The sequence below is a fragment of the Malaya genurostris genome, chromosome 3 (assembly GCF_030247185.1).
Source record: "Malaya genurostris strain Urasoe2022 chromosome 3, Malgen_1.1, whole genome shotgun sequence".
In the NCBI taxonomy this organism is placed as follows: Eukaryota; Metazoa; Arthropoda; class Insecta; order Diptera; family Culicidae; genus Malaya; species Malaya genurostris.
The window spans coordinates 58,214,216-58,232,874 of NC_080572.1; the positions used below are offsets into that span (position 1 = coordinate 58,214,216).

Consider the following 18,659-nt stretch of genomic DNA (forward strand, 5'->3'; position numbering starts at 1 on the left):
AGCAAGAAGGCTGGATAATCTGGAACATCAATTATCCTTCATCTGTTTCCCTTTGCTGCCCAGAATAATAATCTTTCAAAAGGAAAACACGGAACTAACAGCAGGAAGTGGACAAAGTAAATGCAGAAATTGCAGAGCTTTCTCCCACAGTACTGGGGAAAGTATTTGTATCAACGAAGCTAGTGTTCTGCCTGAACGATACGAAAGTGTTAAACGACATAACAGGCATACACTCCCAAGCTTGGTACATATGCAGGCGCTCAGGAAAAGCTCTGAATTTTTCAAGAACTGAAACAAATGAGAATAATCCAAACAAATATCAATTTGGAATTTCGCTTCTACACACAATGATTCGATCTATGGAACTTTGGCTAAAAGTGAGTTATTGTTTGCACATTGAGAAACCGACATGGCGCGTGTCCCGACAAAATCAGCATGTCAAGGAGCAAGAGACAAACATTCTAACGGCATTAAAAGAGCGGCTAGGGTTACGTATTAGAAAAGACATCATATTAACAAGATATCCAGCTCGCACATTTCTAGAATAAATCATTGGAAACATCCTTTTTTGCGAGCATGGTGCCCTCAGGTGAGTCCGCATCGAATCTCGTACATTGAAGTAGGGAAGATAAACGTCAAAATCTTGCGCGCCAAAATAGCAGCACTGCGCACCCACACAATTGACATGATATGTTGAATGTGATGCCGTGTGATGGCGTTCCTATACTGAAGATTGATTTCGCTCCAAGCTGACAGGGTCTAGCATTGGTGAACCATTACCTGGAGGCGGCAACTCGAATGATGGTATCTGGGCCCGTAGATTTTTCAAAGAATAAAACACAGTAGCGCAAATTATCGAGTTAAATGGAAATATACTTGAACGGTTTTTTATAATCTTAACGTTGATAAACAGCAATGTGAAGATTTCGGTACCTGCTTTCCAGGAGTTTACTGAACAAACAAGAATTCGTTTTGTGGAGCTGTATGGATGGTATGCTCTGTCGCCAACCGTGCATAAACTTCTGGTGTATGGGACTGCAATTATAAAACTTGCTTTGCTTCCTATTGGTATGTACAGTAAGGAAGCGCAAGAGAGTCGAAATAAATCAATTCGCAAGTATAGGCAGTTCCATCCGCAGAACTTCAATCGTTTAGTGAATCTAGAGGATGTATTCAAACGATTTCTTTTAACGTCTGATCCTGTAATAGCATTATCGAATAGAGTAACAATCAACGTGAGTGTACACCATCTTCCCGATTATGCAGCTGAATTAACTAATTTTTAATTTTAACACGCTAGAAGACAGCAATACCTTATTTTAATATGTATAGCTAATAAATGTCTTACATGAAAGAGCATTTTTCAATGAAAAAACCCAATGTTTGAACACAATTAAAAAAAATAAAAAAAATATCTCCTCCGCCATTTTTTCTATAAACATGCTCGAAAGTATTTTCTATCAAATGAAACAAACCGATTTTTTTTTCGTTTGCTCCAATGTTAGATATAGCAGTTTAAAAATGATCTGTTTTTGAACTAGTTTTGCTCATAACTTCGGTTCAGAAAACGCTACCTGAATGCGCTAGTCATGAAAAAATTGGTTCCAACAAACTCTAAAAGATATTCAAAGACACCAAAATCGAGAAGTGAATATTAAGAAAGCTAGAGCAAAAAATCTGATTTTTTTAGGAACACCCTAAGTTGATCTATTAAAATAGCTGTAACACTAAAACCGTTAGAGATACTACAATAGTGTTTTCGGCAAAGTTGCTTGATATAAGTTTTCCTACAATTTTGCCGAAGGATGCAGTCCTCTATCTCAACACATACGGAAAATAATTTTTGGATCACCCTAATAATTAGAACCACCCTAATACCACATGCTTCAAAATATGGCTTATCTTTCACTGATCATTTGTTCCGAAGACATCATAGCTCTAAAGTATAAGGCTAAGCCACAAATGTGTTTGTCCCCCTAAATTGTGGATCCGGACCACTGTGCATGGACAGCTTATTTGCTCAGTGAGAGCATGTTCACTGTACACTTACACTAAAATATCTTCATATTAGCGTTATGAAGCAACACTCTCCGCAAAAACGATTTATCAGGTACACTTCACAACAAATGCTGCGAATCCTATAACGAAATGTCGTTTACCGATAAAGATGCGCGGGAGCGGGTCATTTCGCCGAAAGTCGTTTTGCTGAAAAGGTCATTTCGCCGAAAGGGCCATTTCGCCGAAAGGACCATTTTGCCGAAAAGGACATTTCGCAAAAGGGCCATTTCGAAAACATCGTATTATCAATTTTTGTGCTATTATGTCTTTTGTATAACTGATGTGGCGCAGCCACATAGCCTAAGCCAAGATGACTCGGCGGCATAAAGCCACCGAGGTAACGCCAGCTGAGTCGGCGCCGATCCGTCGTCAACAAAACGGGCGTTAACGCTATCATCTTTCATTTGTACAAAGTACAATGGATTTCTAATGTGTTTTCAAGAAATTAGAAAAAATGGCTCAAGTGTTACGTTACTCCAAATACTTTGAAATTTTTACTCTACCATAGCTTCTCAGATTTTCTCGGTTGAAAAGGGATGTAATGTGACAATATACTGGATAATGTGAGAAGACAGCATATAAAAAAGGTGACTAAATTGTTTATCGTAAACATTAAATAAAAACCAATAATCCCGGAAGAATTCAGAAGCCAACAAACTCGGTACTATTCTGCATCTCCAGCTGTATGCCGGCTATTCGTGATCTTAGTGATCGATTGCTATTCCAGTGAGCCACCACATTTTTGGAGTAAATTATCCGTTTGAGTTTCGATGCTTTTTATTCGAAATGTTGGTTAAATCGCCCTCAAGAAATAGAATCCTGACAACTACAAATTAAACTTGATAATTTTCAAGTAATTATAGATGATGAGCTTCTAAAAACTATTAAGACTCGTCGACATATCCCGGACCGGAGCCCCGAACGGTCTAGCTCGGGACCGAATGAATTCTCTTAGCTTTAATCTGGGATCGCGATGCTCTACGCAAAACCCCACGACACGTTCGATGTCTTGATAACCGTAGCCACAGGAGCTAAGACTATTGCACTATTGATCAATTTCGAATATCAAATGGCTGTCACTTTTGGTTCTGGATATATAATGGTATAAGTGACGTTAGTGACAAAACGCGTTATTTTTTACCGCTCAATTTTCTCAAAAATGGCTAAGCCGATTTTAACAAGGCTAGGCTCGTTTGAAAAACACTATTGAATTGTGGATCAAGCTCTAAAATCGAATGGTTGGTACCCCCGGCTCCGGAGATATAATGGAATTAGTGACGTAACCGACAAAACGCGTTGTATTGTTACCGTTCAATTCTCTCAGAGATGGCTTAGCCGATTTACAAATCTAGGCTCGTTTGGATAAAGCTCGAAAATCAAATAGTTGTTACTTCCGGCTTTGAAGATATAATAGTAAAGTGACGTAACCGACTAAGCGCACAATTTTCATCGGCTATACTTTTTCGACGATAACTCAACGGATTTCGATAAACTCATTTAAAAATTACCAAGTCAATCAAATTTGGAAGGGTTATGTTGAACATGTCCGTTTTTGACGTAACAGATAAATTCCAGTAGAACAAAATTTTCTCAGAGATGAGAGAATCGGTTTCGAATGATTTAGAACCGTTTGAAATCGACTAATAAATTATTCAATAAACTCACAATATTATTGGTCGAGGATAAAATCTTACAAATGTTTTAAAGAGACTATTTCAATGGTAAGAAAAAGGCAATATCACACCACTAGGAGGATTAAAAAGGGTTTTTACATCTAGATATACTTTCTTCCTTGGCACGACAAGAAAAAATGTCGGAGGTCAAGTCAAGTCTTTTATAAGAGGGGCTCGCACCGCATATAAAAATCGCATAAAAAACTGCATGACTTTGGAAATTCGCATAAAAACAAATTGTATAACTTCGAAAATTCGCATAAAAACCCACATAACATCGAAACATTAAAAAACTGCATTTTGAAAACTCGCACCAACATAACTTTTAAAGTTTACATAAAAAACCTAAAACTTTTTTTCCATAAATACGTTCAATTCAAAGGCAATATACATAAGTTTTTCTTCGCCGTGGCATCCACAATACATAGTAGTTCAAACCTAATACATTTCGAATATCATATTAATATTTTGGTATTCATTAGTTAATCTAAACACTGTTTTTATCAAGCGATTTGCTATTATAAATTACATTAAATAAAATAAATTCATTTTGTACATGATCTTATAACTATTTCAAGTTTGTTTGTATCAGCTCATCACTTTTATTTAATATAAGATAGCTGGCTATTGGTTGAAATCATGGAAGAGAAACAGTCTAACAGAAATGAAATTTAAATTGGAACTTCAATGGACTTAATGAAATTATAAAGAAGTTTCATGTAAGGAAGGTCACGACAAGAAAGAATGTCGCGAACTGGGACATTGGATAGTCTACCTTGGGTACGCAAGGAATTTATTAGTTGAGATCTGACATCACGATACTCCACGCATGTCCAAACGACATGATCATCTTTATCTCAAGAAGCTTGCCAGCTGGCAAGTGTTCTTTGGCGAGACGCGTATAGAATTCATTGAAAGCAATCGGTCTCTCATAAATGTCACCCTCAATAGCACCACGTTTGACTAAAATATCGGCTCTTTCATTGCCTGGAATGGAGAAATGAGCCGGGACACAAACTATCGTGATTTGATAATTAGTATTCAATATGTCGTTCAGACACTGTTTTATTTTGCCCAAGAAAAACGGTTAATTTTTTCCAGCAGCGATTGAGCGAATGGCTTCAATTGCACTCATACTATCTGTGAAGCGAAAATAATGGTTTGGAGATAATGTGACGATTACACTCAAACTATAATGAACTGATGCAGGTCTTGAAGCCTAAATGAAACCGAAACATTATTGTTGAATATACCAAACCCAGTAACCTCTTCAATTCGTGATCCGTCTGTGTAAAATATTTTCTCAGAGTCAATATGCCTGAACTTACTTGTAAATATTTTTAGGATTTCCATTGAGCGTAGGTGTTCCGGGATTCCACGCACTTCATGCTGCATGGAGCCTAAAACTTTGTAAATTCGCATAATAAACTTCAGAACTTTGAAAATTCACATAAAAAACGCATAACTTTGAAAATCCGCATAAAAAAGTCGCAGAAAAGATACCGCATAAAAAGAACCTAAATTGTTTAAAACCTCTCGAGATTATTTTTCAATGAATTTGCCCAATCGATTTCCTACAACTTTGTCTTCGAAAATATTTTTATGCACTTTAGTTTCCGAGTTTCGAGGATTTGAAAAAAAGTACATCCAAAATTAGACGTGTTTTTTAATCAGTCTTTAGTTGAACTGATCTCTTCTTCCGTGAAAAAAAAAACCGTTAGCCATTTTGAAAAAGTGTGCGAAGTTTGATTTAAATTCAAGAAAGTCAATCCTGATATTGCCAACTTTTCTGCCAACTAAACATTTGTGGTATTACTCTACTGCATGTACTGTTCGCATTGCTTTCTCAAAATAGGTTGCTCAAATTGCTCAGAGCATTTCGACCGATTAGAGTCCTTCCTCAGAAGAACAGATGTATCTTCAAACACTGCCATTAAATCTATCTTATCGTTTCGTTTTCACTGTTTAAATCATATATATATCTTTTTTCTATATAAACATTATCCCTAATATCTCCCTAGTACTATGTTTGAAAGAGTAAATCTCGATTAACTAAATATCTGGCCTCCAAGCGGTCGTTTTCATGAAACAGCTTTAACAGCTAATTTTTTAAGAAGCTCTTTTCATCCAGCAGTGAGTTTGCTGTTTACGATATATCAAGTTTTGAAAAAGTTGTCGTGGATGAAATGAGAAAAAAAATTATACGGGCATACACACTTGAAAACGAAAAAAATAATAAGCGTTTTCTCACAGCTTACCAAATTCACCGTGTCACATGTCAATCGTTACGATGACTAAATTCCATGAATTGAAATCCACAATATTCCAAAAGTTTAGCCAGATTCAGCTATGTTTGCCCACCTGTTTCTACTTCATTTTTCACGAGGTACCCAAGATAAATACTGATGAACGCGGAAACATATGTTATGATGTACTTCGGACAGCTTCCTAGTTCAACATGTTCCTGGCTCGAGGATATGCTCCTAGCTTTAAATGATAATTTTATAAAAACAATTAGATTTGGTAAGCAATTTTTTACTGCGGTTGAAAAACTCCAGCTCCCCTTACGCAATGAGTTACAGAGCTCTACAAGCAAGATTGTTAGTCAGTTAGAATGAACTTCCGCACATCTTTAACGAAGACAAGGAAAATAATTTGTAAAAATTTTCCGGACCCAAGAGGAACCACAAGGTTGAGAGCTCTAAACAAAATTCTTGAGTAAACACAAGAAGTCGAATATAATTTTATTCCTTCTACTAGTAATAGAGGGAAGGAAAAAAATGAAAATAGTATCACAATAAAAATAGTGAAATTAAAACAAATTTTCAAATGTTTTTTTCATTAATTCTTACTGCTTAGCAATTCCGTCAAAGTGATAATAACAATTAACTAAAATCCAGTAAACGCATACGATTCACTCCCATATAGATTGTTTTTTTTTATATGTTTCATCTTCGACTCGAAATTCTTAGAAAAGAAACATCATATAAAACCAACGAACCGCACATGCTAACAATTGAACCGATTCATCCCTTTTTGGTGACGGATCAGAAAATCACAATAAAACCACGCTTCATTGGCACATCTTTCTTGTTTGTTTCGTTCACATGCACTGCAATGCGTTGTTTGCCTTCAAGCGGTAAATTATATAAATTGAGGCAACAGTGGAAACGGGGGAAATTCATTCGCCTGACAAGGAAGATGGATACAAACTCCCCGCAGGAGATCACTCCCGCAACGATGTGGTTTCCTCTGGAGATGACTTCACAGTAGATGCTAGATATTTGCTGGCATGACCGCAATTTGTTAAGCGTTTTGTCATCTCTGTATAAAGCTTGTAAGTCAAAATAATTTGGTTCATGGTGGTACCTGGGGAGTTTCAGTCATTTGTTCCTTCTGTTTTCCGTTAGTCATTTGAGTTGAACTATTTATTATTTTACAGTCAATATGAGTTTATTTTGAATAGGGTAACAGAGGTATTTTGGCTACTTCATATATTTTGGCCCACCTAACAAACTTTATGGATTCAGCCGATGTTAAGTAACCCATGTGTTCATCAATTTGAAGCTAATCACATTAAACTACCTATTGCGGAAGGGGTTTCAAAGATATTACAACATGTGGTGGATATTTTTACAAAGTGGGCTAAAATAAAATAAATATTAGAGTGGACCAAAATACCTCTGTTACCCTATATCATATTAGAAACAGCCAAGCAAAGGTTCTGTACCCTATGAATCGGCTGCAGATTCTGTTGAAACAGAATGTCAAATTCCACAAAAGAAATGTAATACTTTGATTTGCTATTTCGAATAAAATTTTCACCTGGCAGTTTATTCTCGCTTGTTGAAAGTTTCAACCAGTATTCAAAATTGTTAGTTTCATGCCAAAAAAATCATAACTTATAGTTACAGAATATCCCTACTTAATCGGAAAATCGGACAATCGTACTCACATTTGGAAGGACTCGCTTTTGGGAGAAAACACTGTATTAGATAAAGTAAAGTGAGGATTTCTTTTCTAGGAGAATGTGCAAAAAAGTAGATGTCTTTCTCGCAGTCATTTTTGAATCGATTCCCAACCCCACACAAAGGGTCAGAATGGCCCGAGAGTATTAATTGAATATTTTAATAATACATTATTATTACAAATCATTTAAACCGATGACAACAGAGGTAGGCAAAAAGAATGCCGTAGATGCAAAGAAGCAAACTGTTACACACAGATGATCATTTAAAGAAGAAGAAAATGTCAAAATATGCCTCAGAATACCTGAAATTTGTGTCAGGATTCCATATTGTACTAGACGCAGTTACCATTTTCAATTAAAGACTGTCCCAGAAAGTATGGACGCACTTTGATTTCACTGTAAATAATTCACAAGTGTTAGATATTCATATTTTATTCGATATACTGATAATATTAGACTACAACAACAGAATATTATTCTCAACATTTGCTACTTAACCATTGTAGACTAGCTGGCGCACCTTCTTGCGAACGTTCCTCATTAAATTTTTCCCAATCTTTTTCGAACTGTTGAACGGTTTCGGCTGCCGAGACATGTTTCCTAAGATGTGCCTTCGTTAATGCCCAAAATTCCTCAATTGGTCGAAGTTGTGGGCAATTTGGTGGATTCATGTCTTTTGGGATGAAAGTGACATTTTTGGTAGTATACCATTCTACCGTTGATTTCGAGTAGTGGCAAGAAGCAAGATCTGGCCAGAAGACAACAGGATCTTTGTGGCTTCGAATCATGAGTAGAAGTCGTTTTTGTAAACATTTCTTGATGTATATTTCGTTGTTCATTGAAGCAGTGGTGATGAAGGATTTCGTAATATTACCGCAGCTACAAATTGCTTGCCAGATCATACTGCTTTCTTACCAAATTTTTCGACTTCAATCGATGTCTCGACTGGTTTAACATTTGCCCTTCTCGTATAATATTGTGGTCCAGGCAAGGATTTGTAATTGAGTTTCACGTAGGTTTCGTCGTCCATGATGCAGTTCAAATTTCCAGCAAGAATCGTATTGTACAGCTTTCGAACCCTCGACCTGATCGATGCTTCTTGTTTCGGACTACGTTTTGGTTGTTTCTGCTTCTTATAGGTTCGAAGATTCAAACGTTCTTTAGTGCGAAGAACATTTGACTTCGACGTGCCCACGTTTTTGGCCACATCCTGAACTGAAACCTCCTTCTTTTGCTCGAACGCCTTCAGTATACGTTTATCCAACTGAAGGTTAGCAGGACCTTTTTTCGACCCGTTTTCGGTTTATCCTCAAAGGTGTTATCCTCACCGAACTTCCTGATTGTATTTCGTACGGCTTTTTCACTTACTTCTTCCATTTTTGCCATCTTTCTCAGTGACAGTCCGCGTTTTGTGCATCATTTGTACACAATTTTTTGACGTTGTTTTGCTGAAAGTCCACGCATTTCGAAACAAACTAATGAAAATGAATAAACAACTGCATAAGTGGTTAGAGAAGAGTGTAAACAACAGGACGCAGCCATAAAAATTGACAGATTCTGAACCATTGCGAAATGGCAGCGGTTTTTGGTAGCGTCCATACTTTCTGGGACAGTCTTTATGCGGGTCATCCCGCATCTGTATTTTTGCGATTGTATGTGATTTTTATAGTTCGATTCGGAATATTGCGATTGAATATGAAATTTCCATTATGTATTTTGTTCGACTTCTCTACAAGTACATTATGCGTCGCATAATATGCGAACGAAATACAGTATGGATACACCAATGGATGGATTTTGAATGGATTTATAATAAGCCGAAAAACTTTTGTGAAGACATCAAGCAACTCAGATCAAACGTTATAGCATAATAAAAGAAAACCAAATCATATTTACTAATAGTACTGTTGTTGTACCGTTTAATTCTACTATGTCACGTCATTACACTCTCACAAAATCACTATTTTCACAAAAGTGTATCAAACGTTATAATACAGATACATATTTCGAAATGTTATTTACATACTTCTTCAGTGTATCGGTTTTATAAGTTTATTGAAAGAATGCTGCAGTGAAGTTCCTTTTATACTAACGTAAGTATTTAAGCCTCAAAAGAAACAAAAAATTTGAAAAGGAAAAAACAGGTAACAGAAACTGGAAGAGTTTTGGTAAAATTCTGAGATGAACGATTGATTAGGAATTCTTTTGAAATCTCGTGTCCTCATTGCGATAAAATATACATCGGACAAACAAAGAGAACACTAGACATTCGTTTCAAGGAACATATCTCAGAAATAGCGAAAGCATCCAAAGAATTGGAAAAGGGACTACCACATCACTTCAAGTCAAAAGTAGCAGAGCATGCATTTTTCGAAGATCATGAACTCACTACTAATGACACAAAAATCTTAAGACAAATTTCCAATCCATGGAAATTAGATTAAGCAAAAAGTTTAGAAATATTCAAAAATAACTCCATCTCTTTATTAAACCGAGACCAAGGGAATAGATCTTCTTGGCTTTTTCAGTTACTACCCATATCCAAGATAAAAACAAACATAGAAAACACTTAACTCTTCCAGTTTCTGTTACCTGTTTTTTCCTTTTCAACTTTTTTGTTCCTTTTGAGGTTTACCTACTTACGTTAGGATAAAGAGAACTTCACTGCATCATTCTCTCAATAAACTTATAAAACCGATACACTAAAGAAGGATGTAAATAACATTCCGAAATACGTATCTATATTATAACGTTTGATACACTTTTGTGAAAATAGTGACTTTGTGTGAGTGTAATGACGTGACAGTAGAATTCTCGGTTGATATTTCATTAGGGCGTATAAGCAAGTGACAGTTTCTCTTTAATCACTCTCTCTTTCGATTATTGTGATGTGATTAAAAAGATTTTCTTTGATATCACTATTCTGTTTGAAAGTCGAAAGTTTTGGGTATCATTTCATGCAAAGAGTTGAGTGATAAACATGGAAACCGCTTGGTAATTAATAGAAGAGAAAGTAAACAAAGAGAAACTGTCACTTGCTTATACGCCCATTTGAAAAATTAACCAAGAATTCTCATACTAAATCCCATACAAACTTTAAACCTCGGGTGCGAAAATATCGTTTCTCCGATCGAGCTAAAATTTTGCATGGTGCTTATGGGACCCAAAAGAAACACGAAAAGTTTGGTGGAGCTCAAATTAATATTTTGTCCCACCCTAATGTGTAGCTAACACTGCAAATAAAAAGAATGAAATTGACACATACTCAGTGCAGTAAAACTTCATTCAATTCGATTGAAAACGAATGTGAAACACACTGACGATCTCTCTACTGCAGTAAACTTCAAACTCTGATACACACACAACGCTCGCTGACGATCCGAACCGGCAGCATTCAGTTCTTCAATCGATTCTCTTCAAATCAAAGCTCAGTTTAATCACCGTCAGTTGATCTCTTGAAGTAACAAAATATCTCTTTCAATAGTGTGAGAGCGGCTTTCGAATGAGGTTTATGTAAATATTCGAATTGGTTCAAGATAATAGATGAAAGACAAACCAGGTAGCTGAAATATCAATTACAGAATACACATATGTTAAATTAATAGTTTCTTCCTTCAGTTTTCATTTTTAATACTTTACTCCATTTATAATTCTATTCATTCGAACTTGCTCGCTACCAAGAGCGAAGACAATGAAGGAGATAGACTACTTGGCACTTGAAACTGAGCAAACAAAACTTCAAATGACTAGGTACGATTATTCTACCGACGATGTACTCTGGGAGCTTCACTTGAAAATAGCAGCAAAAGTCATATGAATTCGTATCGATATGCTGACGGTTAGTAGCTATAAATTTCATTTTCATTTAATATCATTCGATTGCAAATGAAATTTTACCGCACTGCACATACTTCAATTTGAAAACGTAATTCGAAAAATGAATGAATTTTACAAGAATGACTTTAGTTTGACTCAAATATACCCAGCCTTTCACGTTACATATTTCCGCATACAAAAGTAAACCAAAATGAAACTTGTATCAAAATAACTGTAGAAATGTGTCATATAAAAGAGGATTTTCCAAGAGGTATAGGATATGATTTTCAAAAAAAAAAAAAAACAAAACAAATTGAGAGAATTGATGAAACCTTTATTGGAATCTATAGAACGATCAATGTAATTTAATGTTGATTCCATGCAAATGTTGTCCGCGGTTCCCCTTTAGATGGCCCATGCGCAAGGCCCAATTTTGGCATATTCTCTCCAACATATCGGCCGGTATTTCACGAATAACCACCGGCCCATAATCCAAAAAAAAAAATCACCATTTATGATGCTCGAATGTGTCGGTCTCAGAAAATGCAAATTTATGCGATTTGTTTTAAATATGTAACCACTCCGACGTTTTCTAAGGTGAGGGGCGTACCATTTTACTTTTAGTAAAATGCACATATGGAAGAGTGTGATGAGTCGTTGTCCTTCCGTAACGTAAAACAGTTTTTCTCCTTTTTTTATTTATACTTCCCAGTGAACGATGGAGATGTCAGTGGCCGGTAATGGTGCCTATCGTGCTGTTGAGATGTTCAATTTGAGTATGAATGGTATAAATTTTCAATATCATTTTCGGTAGAAACTCTTATTATTGAACATGCAGAGAATATTATAATCAGGGCCGGCGAATATATAATATATTATAATATCAGAGAGCAATCTGCAAAGACAATTGTCACAATGTAACGGAACAGATTGAAGTTGATCTGAAAATCTATCACATATGCAGAATTAAATAGCTTTATTGCAACAGTTTGTCAGCAATACATATTACTGTGGGTAAAAAACATCATACTTTTGGCATTAAGAGCCCACGTAGCACCATATCTGAATACCGTTTGAAATTGTTTTTAAAACAAACGTTTTTTTTAAACAAAGTATACTTTTCCTGTTTGATGTGGTGAGTGCCTGGATAGTTGAAATAAAAGCTTCCTTGCGGAGATGAAACATATTTAAATTGAATTTCCTGTAGTTCTTCCATCCGTGAAGCGTTCAATTTCCATCTGTTTGGAAACTAATAAAAATCAACCGCAAATTGAATTGAGCGATCGTTCGTTAAAGTGTTGAGAATGGTTTGGTCAAGGTCGTATTGTCATTTTACACATTTGCCCTAGTGTCTAGTTGTAGTTAAGAAAGAACGATTTTTCCTAACATTGTGCAGATCGAGTCCATCCAAACTTTAGCTACCATATTCTTTGATTATTTTGGTTTCATTCAGAAAAATAAAGTGGCATTTAGCATGATGAAATCAAAATTAGCAAATTACCTTACTTTTATTTCTCGGTGCAATACTTGCCAACAGCAAAAAAAAAGTATTGCGCGCCTCCACTAACTGGCGAACGACCAACAATTTTACTGTCCTCCATAGACTCGTCGTTGCTGGTTGCGATGTAGGTACTGTTCGAGATACATACTGTTATCAAGCCGAGTCCTGGAAAATTTCATTCATTATTTTCACCTCTCAGCTAGACATCCTCCCATCCTCCACTGTATTGCTTACCCGGAGTGACGGTAAATTCTGCAGTCAGCCGGTTTTCCGACACGTTGTCGTGTTATATTCGGCACGCTTCGGGCTATCATCGGCTCCATGTTTATGCTCCGGACGAAACGGAGCATCTTTGGCACAGCCCGAAGCTTTAGCCAAATTCTGCTCCGATGGTGTTGTTCAGTACATACGGAGCCGTTTGTACGGGTAGCACGTGTATCGAAAAAGTGCTCTCCAAAAGCTTGCTTTTCGCAGGAAAAAGTTGCAACGAGTATCCTTACCACCCGCGCATTTTTCAGCTTCAACACCCTTCCGGCAAACTAATGCAATTGCGGGGTTGGGGTAATTTGATTCGTGACGTCTTCGTAACTGGATGGCAGTTTTCGAGCTGAGGAAGACACTTGTCGTGAAGCGATTATCCAGCAGCAGTGGCTCAAGTATTCAATCGTGTCGTCGGGTGTAGAATTGTAAACATTTATCTGATCCGTAAATCAAAGAATGCGGTCGATCTCAGTTTTTCTCCTGTGACGCTAAGTTTCAAGCTGAGAAGTAGTGCGTCCTGTGTGTTCATTTTGACGATCTTCGTCGCGAAATTTATCGAATGCTAGTGGTTACATAAGTGTATTGTTAACACAACGCAGTGTGAAGTGATTTCTGTTCCATAAACAGCTGTTTTCTTCCTGTTCATTGTTTGTTCAGCATAAATGGGCTTCATTTAGTGAATGTAAACGCCGATCCATAAAAAGAAAGTTTCACGGAACAGTGCTGATAAGATTAAGCTTTTCTTGACAAATCTTATTACTTTTGCCCATATGGACTAATCACAGCTTGGCAAACGGAACGAACATTCAAATAAGAAAGCATTAATTTTGGAAATTTGCGTAGAATTGTTTATAAAGACACAAGTGTGCTGCAGGGTGAGTGACTAGCTTAATGATCGAATCCTTTTATTTTGCGCCCCATCAGATAATCAAGACGGACGTTAGTGATTCGCAACGCAGTTTTGTGTTTTTCCGCTTTTTCGTTCGAGAAAAAAAAATTTAATTTGCATAAATTTTAGTGCTTCGGTTACTCCATATTGTAATGCATTTGCGCGTGAATAACGCCTTTTGAACATCACCATGGTTAGGCTGTGATCGTATTACACATAGTAAAAGGTAACAAACGAACGTTGGAAAACCTCTGGCAGCTTTTGAGCGACCCGGCGAAGAGGAAGGAACATGATAACGTTTCGTTCGACATCTAATCCGGTGGATTGGATGCTCATCGAAACGTTATCACTTTCCGATTTTAACCCACGCGTTTTTGTCTGTGCAAGGGGAATACGTGTTTTTCGTAGACGATATAGTGCTAGAAAATATTATCGAAAGCTCAATAATAGAGATAAGTTTGTTGCACCTTTTGACACGTTAATCTGGGAATTGAAATACATTTTTTTGTTTCAATTATAGAGGCTTTAACTTGAAGGTCATTCACCCCTTCGGACCCGAAAATCTTTCTGGCCCTATGTGTGTGGTTCGGGATCAAACCCAGGTGGGTTGCGTAAAAGTAAAATACATTTGTTTGAATGGAATTTTAAAAAATCCGAGTTTTCATTTTGCTTCATTTTTTTGCTAAAAAATCGAATTAGTCTAGAATTCATCATTTCCGGTGAGATAAGCACGCCGGGGAAGTGGGGGTAAGTTCGCAACCTTAAGTGTTTCTCTAAATAATCTTGATGATAATAATTCAGTGTTTGTTAATACGTGCATTATTTGGGTAAGCTCGCCACACTTTTTGTGTAGTATGTCTTCTAAGGTGTTTGATTTATTTGTTGGTCATGATTAAGACAGGAATCCTTCAACAGATGCCACGGAACTACAAAGAAATACTAACCATGTAAGTTGGATTCAACAACAGTTAAATCTTGCCAGGGATGCAGAAGTCCACGAAATTAGCTTCCGAGACGTAGAAATGTTTTATTTTTAATTATGAGCCAAAAACACTCAAAATATACTAGCTTTAGGTAACAGAAATGAATCCTATCAATGACTAAGCTCTAAGTTTCAGTTCTACAGAAATTCTTGGGTTGTTTGGGTTGATTATTTGTCTAAGTGCGAAGGATGTTGGCATTGCCCCCTGTGGGTGGCGTTTTCCCTACCTTTCACATATGTTGGTGAAATGTACCTATGGAACTGGTGAAAAGGAAAAAAATTTCATTTGTTCTACGTTGGATTGGTGTTTACGACATCGCGAGGCTATCGTTGGTAGTCCAGTGAACGTAAAGGCATTAGTGAGTGCATTAAAGACTGTCCCAGAAAGTATGCACGCACTTTGATTTCGCTGTAAATAATTCAAAAGTGTTAGATATTCAAATTTTATTCGATATACTGATAACATTAGACTACAACAACAGAATATTATTCTCAACATTTGCTACTTAACCATTGTAGACTAGCTGGCGCACCTTCTTGCGAACGTTCCTCATTAAATTCCGTACAGACTTCTTTGCGACAAGTTTTGACACATTTTTCCAATCTTTTTCGAACTGTTGAATGGTTTCGGCTGCCGAGACATGTTTCCTAAGATGTGCCTTCGTTAATGCCCAAAATTCCTCAATTGGTCGAAGTTGTGGGGGATTTGGTGGATTCATGTCTTTTGGGACGAAAGTGACATTTTTAGTAGTATACCATTCTACCGTTGATTTCAAGTAGTGGCAACAAGCAAGATCTAGCCAGAAGACAACAGGATCCTTGTGGCTTCGAATCATGGGTAGAAGTCGTTTTTGTAAACATTCCTTGATGTATATTTCGCTGTTCATTGAAGCAGTGGTGATGAAGGGTTTCGAAATCTTACCGCAGCTACAAATTGCTTGCCAGACCATAGCTTTCTTACCAAATTTTTCGACTTCAATCGATGTCTCGGACTGATTTAGCACTTGCCCTTCTCGCACCGTATGATATTGTGGTCCCGGCGAGGATTTGTAATCGAGTTTCACGTAGGTTTCCATGATTATGCAGTCAAATTACCAGCAAGGATCGTATTGTACAGCTTTCGAACCCTCGACATGATCGATGCTTCTTGTTTCGGACTACGTTTTGGTTGTTTCTGCTTTTGATAGGTTCGAAGATTCAAACGTTCTTTAGTACGAAGAACATTTGACTTAGAAGTGCCTACTTTTTTGGCCACATCCCGAACTGAAACCTCCTTCTTTTGCTCGAACGCCTTTAGTATACGTTTATCCAACTGAGTGTTAGCAGGACCTTTTTTTCGACCCGTTTTCGGTTTATCCTCAAAGGTGTTATCCTCACCGAACTTCCTGATTGCATTTCGCACGGCTTTTTCACTCACTGCTTCCATTTTTGCTATCTTTCTCAGTGACAGTTCGCGTTATGTGCACCGTTTGTATACAATTTCTCGACGTTGTTCTTCTGAAAGTCCACGCATTTCGAAACAAACTAATGAAAACGAATAAACAACTGACCAAGTGGTTAGAGAAGAGTGTAAACAACAGGACGCAGCTATAAAAATTGACAGATTCTGAACCATTGCGAAATGGCAGTGGTTTTTGGTTCCGTCCATACTTTCTGGGACAGTCTTTATTACTAGCTCAGTTGGAAGAACATTGTTTTGTAGCAATTTCGATGTTGCGTTGCCAGATAATTTTTTTTTCACCATTTTTTAAACTAGACCAACAAGTTTACTTGGTGAACCGAAAAAAATTGAAACCGTTCGTATAGTACCTAGGGGTATCATTATTTGTATTTGGTATTACATCCTTTGGCATGTCAATTTATGTTTTGTGTTTATTTTGCTGTTCATGCTGTGTTTATTTTGTCCGGGTTGGGCGGTTCAATGCATAGGGCGCTGGTCTTACAAGTCAGTTGTCGTATGTTCGAGTCCCGACCTGGAAGGATTCTTAGTGTCAGTAGGATCATAAGTACTAGCCGTGCAATGATTCCTGTACGCTATGAATAGGTAGCGAAGTCTAGTGAAACATTATTAATCTGGTGAAACGGTTATTAAAAAGGCACAGTGACACCACTAGGTGGATTGAAACAGATTTTTGACGTAGGACTACGTATTTATTCACTTTATTGACATTGAAAGTGAAATGTTGAAGGATTGTTGTTAATATCACGTTGATTGCGTATATATTTTCAAATAATGAAAAAATCGGTCTTATCACGAAAGTAAAAAGTCATCCGAATCTATAAATACACCCTTTTGAATGTTTGTTTCTAAACATAGATTCTAAATAAATATTTTCCAGTCTTCTTGGATGCTATTGAAATTTCTCCGAATCCAAATTCTGGTTTAGGACTTACAGAGTACTAAGAGACAAAAATTTATGTGACATAAGTGACAAGATGCGAATGCTTTAAAACAGGTCTAAATTTTAATTTAAAGTTATCATTGGATGATATCCAAACAAACTCACAGTTTCAGATCTCCGATTTCAGGAGTCCCGGAAGTAATGATCAAACAGAGTCTCGCACGTTCGGGTAAACAACATGTGGCTGCTCTTCAAATATCTCGTCGTTCTTTCCATCGAATCCATTATAGTTAAGCTTCATTCTTCTATTATTGTCGTAAATATGACTTACTTTACCGAGGGGCGACTTTTCAAAATTTGTCCTCTGGCAGAGTGAAAAGTTTTTGATCGTAAATTTCTCTTGTTGTATCTAACCTATCAACATATTTATTGCTACATGCCATCGGAAAAAAATATCAGCAATTTATGATAACATTTTTGGCTGTATGGCATAATCACAAATAATTCAAAATTAAATGCTTCGTATCAACGAGTGTCAAAAAGGAAAAATTAATGACGCGTATTTGCCTTTCTCGATTTTCAGTCATAATTCTGAAAGCTAACTACCTGTAAATTCGAATTTTTTCAACTTAAACATGTATTGCCACAACATTGAAATGTTCCAATAGTACACTATTAAAAAACCTGTCTGATTTGACCCATATCATCATCAGCCAATCAGAACGCGTTCTGAGAAAGAGAACAAAATATCTGCTGCTGTTCAACTGTATCGGTATAAAAGATTAACATTCAATTCCCCCCTATTTTCTGTACAACGATTGTCGAAACAAGACATACGGGAGAGTAACATCGAAGACCTCACGCTTTTGGAATGAAGCGAGCAACAGAATTGTTTAAAGGAACTTCTGTGGTATTTGTCGGATTAACCACCTGATTATTGGCAGTTATCAAAGGCTTAGATTACGGTGTTACCCGGTCTCGCTAGGAGCATTGAGTAAAATCAAATGATTGCTTTTATTAATTCGCAGTAGTCTTTTATACGAAATAAATATGTTGCATGTGACAATTTTCTTTAATTGGTTCTTCCTGTTAGCTGAAAGAAGAGATAGACTTCTGGAGTGACGATATGATAAAATTTAATATCGCATACCTAAGACTCGCTTCGCT

At 36.8% G+C, this 18,659-nt stretch overlaps 1 protein-coding gene across 5 annotated transcripts in view; it reads left to right on the forward strand.

Annotated features, from left to right (window-relative positions):
• The first annotated feature begins 13,437 nt into the window (after nucleotides 1–13,437).
• Nucleotides 13,438–18,659, forward strand: part of LOC131435733 (synaptotagmin-5) — a 37,778-nt gene continuing 32,556 nt past the window's right edge. The window contains exons 1-3 of one of the 5 annotated variants that reach the window (XM_058603902.1): nucleotides 13,438–14,154; nucleotides 14,298–14,394; nucleotides 14,689–14,770. Coding sequence is in view for 1 of the 5 variants with exons in the window: in XM_058603899.1 (XP_058459882.1) it covers nucleotides 15,084–15,115 (32 nt within the window). In the remaining 4 variants the exon portion in view is untranslated. Of the gene's footprint in view, nucleotides 14,155–14,297; nucleotides 14,395–14,688; nucleotides 14,771–14,895; nucleotides 14,916–15,067; nucleotides 15,116–18,659 lie in introns of those variants that run through there. The other 4 variants (XM_058603901.1, XM_058603900.1, XM_058603903.1 and 1 more) reach the window with 4 other exon arrangements.